General features: G+C 42.0%; 1 protein-coding gene across 4 annotated transcripts in view; it reads left to right on the top strand.

The window, feature by feature from the left end:
- LOC133411246 (xenotropic and polytropic retrovirus receptor 1 homolog) overlaps positions 1-11157 on the top strand; it is a 230488-nt gene that overhangs the window by 134057 nt on the left and 85274 nt on the right. For all 4 annotated transcript variants that reach the window (XM_061693346.1, XM_061693345.1, XM_061693344.1 and 1 more), the window contains 2 exons: positions 1209-1290; positions 8752-8841. In XM_061693346.1, coding sequence (XP_061549330.1) covers positions 1209-1290; positions 8752-8841 — 172 coding nt within the window. The remainder of the gene's footprint in view (positions 1-1208; positions 1291-8751; positions 8842-11157) is intronic.

Below are 11157 nucleotides of genomic sequence, written 5' to 3'. Positions count from 1 at the left end.
GGATACAAGCGGCCGAATTGAGCTTCCTCCGCAGGGTGTCCGGGCTCTCCCTTAGAGATAGGGTGAGAAGCTCTGTCATCCGGGAGGATCTCAGAGTAGAGCCGCTGCTCCTCCACATCGAGAGGAGCCAGATGAAGTGGCTGAGGCATCTGATTCGGATGCCTCCCGGACGCCTCCCTGGTAAGGTGTTCCGGGCACATCCCACCAGGAGGAGACCCCGGGGACGACCCAGGACACGATGCAGTGACTACTTCCTTTGGCTGGCCTGGGAATGCCTCGGGATCCCCCCGGAAGAGCTGGATGAAGTGCCTGGGGAGAGGGAAGTCTGGGCGTCCCTGCTGAAGCTACTGCCCCCGCGACCCGACCTTGGATAAGCGGTAGAAAATGGATGGACGGATGGATGGATGGACAGTTGTCCCGCTTGTAGTGGACATGTCGCCAGACAGTTATACCCTCTCATCCACCCCCCCACATTGACAATTTAACCAAACACTTGAGAATGCGCCGGCTATTAGAAACTTACGCTGGTACAGTTTGCGAACACTAAGCTGTGCTAACAACCTCTGCTTACCTGTTGGCTTTGACGTGATAGTGCTTTCATGTGGACTCGTGGCCGGAGTCGTGAGTCCTTCATGCTTTGACAATGGCAGAGCTACAAGCAGCCTCGGTGGTCATTTTATGTGTGGACAAACTGTGTGGGAGCAGTTATTATGCAATTCACAAAATTCAGAACAGCTCACACTGACAGATTATTTTCAGAAATAGGCAGATAGTTTCTTTATCATAAACTAATTGGCCTCTGTATGTTTTTTCAAGTAACAACTACAATTAGTCCAACTAATTTAATAGGTTTGTTGACTTGCCATTATTTGCACACACTGTTGAATTTTGAGGGAGTCTTGAATTACACATCCCAGTTCACCCAACAGATTCTCAAATGGACTATGATGAGTTGTCATGATTGAAAAATCTTTTTTTTTTTTTTTTTTTTTTTTGAGTCATTCCTTTAAATAAATGTTATTTATTTATCCCGCTGTGGGGGAAAGCCACAAGTAGAAGTGGGCTCAGAAATACGTGAAGACTCAATTTCAAAACAGTTTTATTCACTGATGAATGCCATGCTACATTTGATGGAGTGCTGTTTTGTTTGTGTCAATAATAATTCTGTTTTTTACAGTGTTCCTGACACAGTTTCTGTCTTCTTTCAGCCGGCTCCTGCTTGGACCACCTTTCGAGTTGGACTTTACTGTGGAGTTTTTCTTGTCTTAATGGTCACTGTTATTATTACAGGTATTTCACACACAATTTGAAACTACTATATATGTTACTGTGGAATGTAGTAGCAGGGTTGGCATTGGGTCATGAAACCTCTTTGCCAATATGGATAAATAGGATAAAATTCTCCTCGGCACACTCCTGTGTGGTTAGCCACAACATTACATGTATTTATGTGGCAAAACCTTTGGCCACACATAGCCTGACCTCAACATGGGGAAGCCAATAAGCTTTTAACAATGTGGGCCCAATTAAAACTATATAGTCCTCAATCACGACTAGGACTGAACGATTTGGGAAAATAATCTAATTGCAATTTTATTTTTTTTTATAAATATTGTGATTGCGACTTAGCATATGATTTTTTGGGGGGAGGTTTATCTTCAGCATTATTCACTAAATGCAATAAATAAATAAATTTATACAATGACCAACATAATATTGAATACAGCCAACATACAGTATAAGCAAGTCTTTGCTTGTAGGCCTGGCCTAAATGTTATGATGAATTGAAAAATAAATCTTTATTTTACTCGTGAATTGTTTAAAAAAAAAAAAAAAACCTCCATCAAAGTAGATTATTGATTGATTTATTTAATTTCCAGCCTTGTAAACATGTAATACAATGACATTTGCTAGTAGCGGTAGCACTGCTGTTAGTCAGCCGGGGAGGATGCAGTTTTTGTATCGAGAGTGACACAAATGAAGCGTTTCGTCACAAGATGTGTATAAAAGCGGTTGAAATGGTAAACTGTATTAATGTTAATTAATGTTCTTATCAATTTCAAAAAGTGTTGAGATGATTCACCTTCTAGATATACTGTAATTTCTCGTGTATAATGCGCATCCATGTAAAATGCGCAACCCCAAAGTTGACCTCAAAATTCTAGAAAACCCTTTGACCTATGTTTAATGCATCTTTACAATGGATGATTTTCTACCCATATGATAAAAACATTAAGTATTATCTGTATTTTATAAGTTTTTCTTCAAAGTATTATTCTGACGTTAAGCCCGTTATTTGAACACATAATACTTTATTTTTATTTACTTACTCTTATTTTGAAATTCACAACCCTTTATTTAGTAAATGAGAAAATACACTCTCATGTTTGATGACCCAGGCAGAATGTGTAAGATGTGTACAATGCTTAAAAATTTAAATGTTATTTTAATGGGATTCAAATTAAAATGTCAAGCATTTCAGAAAAGCATGATCATTAAACAAAACATAACCATAAATAAATTAATGATGGTTGTTGTTCAGTCATCAGTTGTATTAAAGAAAAAAAAAAAAACATTTCACAAAATCTGCCTCGGTATGTAAATTTATGGGCACAGCTGTACATATATGCAGTCATATGTACCCCTGTCATATTGGAATGAAAGTGTAGGCTACACCTTTTTCATCAACACTAGGTGGCATACTAGAATGAAAGTATCCAACTTTTCCATAACCTCTAGGGGCCGGTGGGATATTGGAATAAAAAGTGTACAGCTTTTCCATAACCTCCAGATGGCAGCATATGTTTATAAAATGTGAAAGTCTTATTCATTTTCTCCCATACCTATGTACAATTTTTTTGGGGGGGGGAATGCGCATTATACATAAGAAATTACGGTAATCCTCAAGAAGGATTTTTCAGGACTTTATCTAGCTCAGGAAATATCCATCCATCCATTTTATGTACCGCTTATCCTCACTAGGGTTGCGGGTGTGCTGGAGCCTATCCCAGCTATCTTCGGGCAAGACACCCTGAACTGGTCGCTAACCAATCGCAGGACACATATAAACATACATCCATTCTCCTCACATTCACACCTATGGGGAATTTAGTCTCCAATCAACCTACGAAGCATGTTTTGGGGATTTGGGAGGTTCCCTGAGAAAACTCATGTAGGCACGGGGAGAATATGCAAAACTCCTCACAAGTGGAGCCGGGATTTGAACCTCGATACTCAGAACTGTGAGGCAGATGTGCTAACTAGATGATCACCGTGCCGCCCACAAAATAACATCTTTAAATTAAATTTTCCAGGTCTGCACTTGGAAAAATTGCACTCAACAGTATTGTACTGTATAAAAACACAATACGCAAACGCAATGACATAATACAGTAGATTGTAAACAATATAACATCTAACATCAGTATAACGTCGCTCAGGAAATATAGTATTCTCAAATTCACACTTTTTTTAGTTGATGATAGACATGAATATTCCAAATCTTTGGTAGTAAATATTAGTAGGCTAACCTGAGGTGTCAGATAATTGTAATAGATTTCAAAAGCAAGACAAAGTGGCCTAATTTATATACAGTGGGTACGGAAAGTATTCAGACCCCCTTAAATTTTTCTCTGTTATATTGCAGCCATTTGCTGAAATAAATTTTCATTTTTTTTCCTCATTCATGTCCACAGAGCAATGTATTGACAGAAAAAAAACTAATTATTTAAATTTTTACAGATTTATTTAAAAAGAAAAGATGAAATATCACAGAGCAGTAAGTATTCAGACCCTTTGCTCAGTATTTAGTAGAAGCACCCTTTTGAGCTAATATGGCCATGAGTCTTTTTGGGAATGAGGCAACAAGTTTTTCACAGGGAGGTAAAGAAGAATCCAAAGATCAATGTGGCTGAGCTCCAGAGATGCAGTCAGGAGATGGAAGAAAGTTCGAGAAAGTCAACCATCACTGCAGCTCTCCACCAGTCGGGACTTTATGGCAGAGTGGCCTGACGGAAGCCTTTCCTCAGTGCAAGACACATGAAAGCTCGTATGGAGTTTGCTAAAAATAAAACACTTGAAGGACTCTAAGATGGTGAGAAATAAGATTCTCTGGTCTGATGAAACCAAGATAGAAATTGTTGGACTTAATTCTAAGTGGCATGTGTGGAGAAAACCAGCCACTGCTCATCATCTATCCAATACAGTCCCAACAGTGAAGCATGGTCGTGGCAGCATCTTGCTGTGGGGGTGTTTTTCAGCAGCAGGGACAGGACGACTGGTTGCAATCGAAGCAAAGATGAATGCGGCCAAGTACAGGGATATCCTGGACGAACACCTTCTCCAGAGTGCTCAGAACCTCAGACTGGCCCGAAGGTTCACCTTCAAAAAAGACAATGACCCTAAGCACACAACTAAAATACCGAAGGAGTGGCTTCAGAACAACTCCGTGACTGTTTTTGAATGGCCCAGCCAGAGCCTTGACTTAAATCCAATTGAGCATATCTGGAAAGACCTGAAAATGGCTGCCCACCAATGTTCACCTTCCAACCTGACAGAACTGGAGCGGATCTGCAAGGAGGAATGGCAGATGATGCCCAAATCCATGTGTGAAAAACTTGTTGCATCATTAAAAAAATTAACTTAAATAATTTTAGCAAATGGCTGCAATATAACAGAGTGAAAAATTTAAGGGGTCTGAATACTTTCCGTACACTCTGGAACTCATCTTTAGTCAAAAGTGAACTAAAGTGCAATAATTGAGTAAATTGTGGATGTGGAGGGGCCATGACTACGTTTACCTCAGGGCCCCAGATGACTTGCTATGGCCCAGGGCCGAGCCAGCTCCGCCGCCGCTCGGCATGACACAACTAAATTGGGACGAGCGGCTCATGCATTGATGAAGAACTCTTTTGAATTGCAGGACACATTGCTAATCGCCCCTTAAAACATACGTCACAGTAATACGCTTCGCACCCCGCAGCTGGGAAAGTGAGGTAACCTGTTTCTGCTCAGAGAACCGCGGCGAGTCCTCTGAAGTCTCTGTTCGGTGCCAAACTGAAGTATTTTATTAAGCGGAGGAAAAACTGAATCACTCGGTAGCGGCAAAAGGGAAATCTAAAATGACGACACAATTACGTACCGTACACCTTGAAGTCTTTATTGAAACCTGGGACTCTAATGAAAATTAACAGTGAGAGAGTCCTGCTCATACACACCAGAATGAGCACGCTCACTTTACTTTCAACAGGCAGGGCATATGAGGCGAGCGATTTTGACATAAATTGGCCCTTTGTTAGCATGGCTAATGTGGGAAATGTTAGAATTTCCACAATCTGTTTCAATTCACCGTTCACGAGGGGACGAGTGGACAGCGCAAACACTGTCGCAGTCTAAAGAAGGTGTGAACATTCAATCCTTGACTCATTTTACACTCTTTTGGTCTTGATTGTCTTTGACCAGCATGCTTTATTCTGGCTATGCACAATTTTGACAAAGAAAAGACATTTCTTAAAGCAACGAAATACAAGGACCTGAGGACCCGGGTTCAATCCCCGGCCCCGCCTGTGTGGAGTTTGCATGTTCTCCCCGTGCCTGCGTGGGTTTTCTCCGGGCACTCCGGTTTCCTCCCACATCCCAAAAACATGCATGAATTGGAGACTCTAAATTGCCCGTAGGCATGACTGTGAGCGCGAATGGTTGTTTGTTCCTATGTGCCCTGCGATTGGCTGGCAACCAGTTCAGGGTGTACCCCGCCTTCTGCCCGATGACAGCTGGGATAGGCTCCAGCACGCCCGCGACCCTAGTGAGGAGTAGCGGCTCAGAAAATGGATGGATGGATGTATGTATTTATTTATTTATTATTTATTTATTTTTTTGTGTGGCATTGGTTCTTCTCTGGACTGGCAGTCTGCCCAATGATGGTCTTCCCTTGTCACCCTACCTTTCACTTGTCAACAAAATTCGGACAATCAATGCCACAGGGCTCCGATTCAAAGCATGTCTGGCTCGTTGTCCGGCCTCCCTCAATACCAGTCAATGGTTGATGACATGGTAAGTTTCACTGGAATTCCATGGTCTACATTGTTTCCCTATGCCTTTTCCTACATCATGCATTCTTATGCTTCTTCTGGCCACTCTGCCATGGTCTCTTCCGCTAAAAATTTGTCTCTGGACTCCTATCATAATTGCAGATACAACTGACACAGGGGGAACACCTTTTATAGCTGGGTGAGGAACAATCTAATTGAATCATTTTGAGTCAGGTGTCACAAAAGTGAGTCCAAAAATCGTTGATATGCAAAGTTAATCAAATTAACTGCTAGGAAACATTTTTCTTTTGTTTAGTGTGGTGAATCAATATGGATGGGAACAATATTCATGTTTTTAGTAATAATGTGTTTTTGATTAATAGCAGTGTTCATTGTGACAAAAATACATCTTTATATGAGAGCTTTGTTAACGGTCTTGTAAAATGTCAGGTAAATGTGTGTAACTTTTTGGGGGGAGTAGAAGACTTTCTGTGGTATGAATTTGATGACAAGGATCAAGTGGATCCCAGCTGGATATATTTTACCATCAGCACAAGTCAGCATGGCTGTAGCTATACCAACTGATGTGCGATTTCATAGCGAAAAACTTTTATAAATATAATAAATCACAACAAGCAAATACAAAAAAATATATCAACATTAAAATCTGATTTTATTTTAAAGCAATAATTTATTCAGGGTAAACTTAAAATGTGATTATAATAAAGATGAAGAGTCCAAAATCAATGATGGCGGGTTCTCTGTAGGTTGGATGTGTTGCCAACTTGAGCAATAAGTCTCAAGATCAAAGATCTATAAGAAACACGTGACAACATGTCAGCCAAACATACTGGAAGACAAATATAAAGCACTGAATAACAGTAAAATAAAGCAGATACAAAACTCTAAAAGATAAAGGTGCTGCTTCAGAGGTTGTGTATTGCACTACTGGTTCGACAAACCCGCTTGGCTTCATATAACACCATTCTACACCAATGGTGTTCTTAAGGGGTTTATTACTAGTTCTTTAGAAAAGTGTTAGTTCTATGATTGGGCACCCGTTCTGTATGCCCCATTAAATTTGTTGACTTTTTAAATTTTCCTCTCCACTATTGCTGCTATAATATCCATGATATGCTATGTCGATATCTCTAAATCACTGAATACGATTTTTCTGCAAAACCATCTAAATGTGACCATCAATACAATTTCTTCAGAATTCAACACTGTCACAGAGGGGCACCAATTTGTTTCGGCCAGTGGGTGATCAATACCCATGGAATTAGATCGTCAAATATTTCATGTCCTGCATATTTATTGGTGGCTCTTGGCATATTGAGGAAGTGCTGTGGTTTAAACGAAGGTGACGTAATAGCTGCCTCACCTTCACCATCTCTAATAAACAAATGAACAATGACCTCAAATGCAATGCTGAGAAAATTATCATCTTGCCATTCTTTAAAAACTTCATTTATAAATGAACTTGATCTTAACCTCTTCATTGGGTTAGGGTTAGAGAGCGAGAGAGAGAGAGAGAGAGAGACTTCATACACAATCAGTACACTTAAGAAAAATAAAAACATCAATTTTAACATTCAAACACATAGAGAAAACAATTGTATAACCATATGATCTAACAGTGTGTACGAAGTCCAGCACGAAAAAGAGAAAATATTTATATTTTTGAAAAATATTTCATTATTTGATTTCTAACATTCAAACATATAGAGTAAAAACAAGTATCATATTGGCCATCAGCAGGTATTTTGGATGATTTTAGTTATACACACACACACACATATATATATATATATTGACCGTTATAAAAAAAAAAACAAGCCGTTTCAAAGCACATACGATGTCGTGGAATGAGTCGAACATGCCTCGATATGCCAAGATGAGCAGGCGGTGAGCCACAAGTGATGTCATTATGCCGCGAGGAGCCAATACTTCACGATGTTTTATTTGACTGACGCATGAATTAAGATGTGGATGGCACTTACACGTATGAATGTACAGTACTGTATATTCACCGTTATCAAAAACAACAAGCCGTTTCGAAGTACATATGATGTCGTGGAATGAGCAGCAAGTCGAATATGCCTCAATATGCTGAGATGAGCAGGCTGTGAGCCACCGCAAGCCAGCGGTGAGCCACCGTGAGCCACCGGCTGAGCCACTGTCAGCCAGCGGTGAGCCACCGGGTGAGCCACCGTGAGCCACTGTGAGCCGGAAGTGACGTGTCTTATGCCGCGAGGAGCCAAGACTTTATGCTGGAGCCATAAAATGGGCTAGCCCTTGCTGACTTTTTGTGTGGACAACAAAAATCTTTACATGATGCATGTTTGAATAATTTTTTGTATTATTCATACAAGGTAATTTATAGAGCTATATTTATTCCTTTGATTCACAAATTGGCAAACATAGCATTTTGTAATTGGGTACTTGTTACCGAAAAGGAAAGCCCGTTTTCGCTGATGATACAACACAAGTAATTAATAATAATAAACCTCACTCAACAGAACCACTACACTGACTTAAATTATGCATGGAAGCATAATTAAAGTGTAGATGTTCCTTTGCTTACAAGAATGCATGAGAAAAATCTAGATGATGTCTACATTTATTTCTCTCTATTTAAATTAAACTTTAAAAACTCTTTAGATTCTAAAGAGTTTTAATTTTGTTTCTATACAATTAAATCCATACACATTTTTTTCAGGAGCTGTCATGTTTCCCATCACTGATGTTTGGCCAATGATCAGGATCTACAGAGGAGGCTTCCTGTTAATAGAATTCCTCTTCCTCTTAGGTATACACACACACAAACACACCCATTCTATCCCCCTATTTATCTTGCTATTTCTCAACAAACTCATATACTGTAAGTCAGCACCCTTGAATTAAAACATGGTTAAAACACATGTTGAGTGTGTGGGAGTTTGTATAATATAATTCATTCTGGAGTGTAGAGGTTAAACAAAAGAACATTTCATGATTATTGTGACAAAAATGATCATGCAACAATGATCACAATATTGTTTTATCTTTTTTTCCACGGTCCATCCGTCTATCCATCCATCCACTTCCACTTATCCAAGGTCAGGTCGCGGGGGTAGCAGCTTTAACAGGGAAGCCCAGACTTCCCTCTCACCCAGCCACTTCATCTAGCTCTTCCAGGAGGATCCCAAGGCATTCCCAAGCCAACCAGCATATATAGTCTCTCCAGGCCAGTTTCTCCTGGGTCGTCCCTGAGGCCTCCTCCAGTGGGACGTGCCCGGAACACCTCACCAGGGAGGCGTCCACGAGGCATCCTAATCAGATGCCCGAGCCACCTCATTTGGCTCCTCTCAATCTGGAGGAGCAGGGGCTAGACTCTGAGACTCTGAGGACGACCGAGCTTCACACCCTTTCTCTAAGAGAGAGCCCCGACACCCTGCGGGGCAAAACTCATATCAGCTGTTTGTATCTGTGATCTCTTTCTTTCAGTCACGACCCACAGCTCGTGACCATAGATGAGGGTAGGAACGTAGATTGACCGGTAAATCGAGAACTGAGCCTTTTGGCTCAGCTCCTTCTTTACCACAACGGTTCGATACAAAGTCCGCATCACTGCAGACACTGCACTGATCCGTCTCTCGATCTCCCACTCCATTTTTCTGTCACTCGTGAACAAGACCTCAAGATACTTGAATTCCTCCACTTGGAGCAGGATCTCTTTCCAGACCTGGAGAGTGGCTTTTCCAACTGAGTACCATTGTTTCAGAAGGAGTAGGTGCTGATTCTCATCCTCACCGCTTCACACTCTGCTGTAAACCACTCCAGTGAGAGTTGAAGATTGCGGCTTGATGACGCCATCAGAACCACATCATTTGCCAAAAGCAAAGATGTAGTAATGTGGTCACCAAACCAGACTCCCTCAACGCCTCGGCTGCACCGAGAAATTCTGTCCATAAAGTTTATGAGCAGATTTGTTGACAAAGGGCAGCCTTGGCGGAGTCCAACCCTCACTGGAAATGAATCCGACTTACTTACTGCAATGCGGACAAAGCTCTGACACCGGTCGTTCAGGGACAGAATAGGCTGTATCAGGGGGTCCCAGTACCCCATACTCCCGGAGCACCCTCCACAGGATCCTCTGGGGGACATAGTCGAACGCCTTCTCCAAGTCCACAAAACATATGTAGACTGGTTGGCAAGGACCCTGCTGAGGATGTAGAGTAACTCCATTGTTCCACGGCCAGGATGAAAAACATACTGCTCCTTCCTGATGAACACTCCTCTCCAGAATCCCCGAATAGAGCCAGGGAGACTGAGGAGTGTGATTTCCCCTTTTGGTTGGAACAAATCCTCTGGTAACCCTTCTTAAAATGGGGGACCATGATCTCGGTCTGTCAATCAAAAGGCACTGTCCCCGATGTCTACGCGATGTTGGAGAGGAACGTCAACCAGGACAATCCCACAACATCCAGAGCCTCAGGAACTCCAGGCGGATCTCATCAACCCCCAGGGATTTGCCAGAGAGGAGCTTTTTCAGCCACCTTGGCAACCTCAACCACAGAGATGGGAGAGCCCGCCTCAGAGTTGCCAGACTATGCTTCCTCATGGGAAGGTGTGTCAGTGGAATTGAGGAGGTCGTCGAAGTATTTGAGTTGAGGTCAGCAGCACCCCATCCCCACTATACACAGTGTTGACAGTGAACTACCTTTCCATCCTGAGACGCCAGGAAGTCGTTCTCCATGGCCTCACCAAATTCCTACCATAGCTATGTTCCACCTGACTTGACAGTACCCATCAGCTGACTCTGAAGTCCCGCAAGCCAAAAATGCCCAATAGGACTCCTGCTTCAGCTTGACAGCATCCCTTCCAGCTGGTGTGTACCAACGGGTTCAGGGATTGTCGCCATGACGGGCACTGACCACCTTACGGCCACAGCTCCGGCCGGCCGCCTCAACAATGGAGGTGTGGAACATGGTGCCCTCGGACTCAATGTCCACTGACTCCTCCGGGACGTGGGCAAACTTCTGCCGGAGGTGGGAGTTGAAGTTCCTTCTGTCACGGGACTCTGTCAGACATTTCCAACAGACCCTCATAATACATTTGGGTCCGTCAATTTGAACCGGCATCT

The sequence above is a fragment of the Phycodurus eques genome, chromosome 13 (genome assembly GCF_024500275.1).
Source record: "Phycodurus eques isolate BA_2022a chromosome 13, UOR_Pequ_1.1, whole genome shotgun sequence".
NCBI lineage: Eukaryota > Metazoa > Chordata > Actinopteri > Syngnathiformes > Syngnathidae > Phycodurus > Phycodurus eques.
This window is presented reverse-complemented; position numbering and strand designations above follow the sequence as displayed.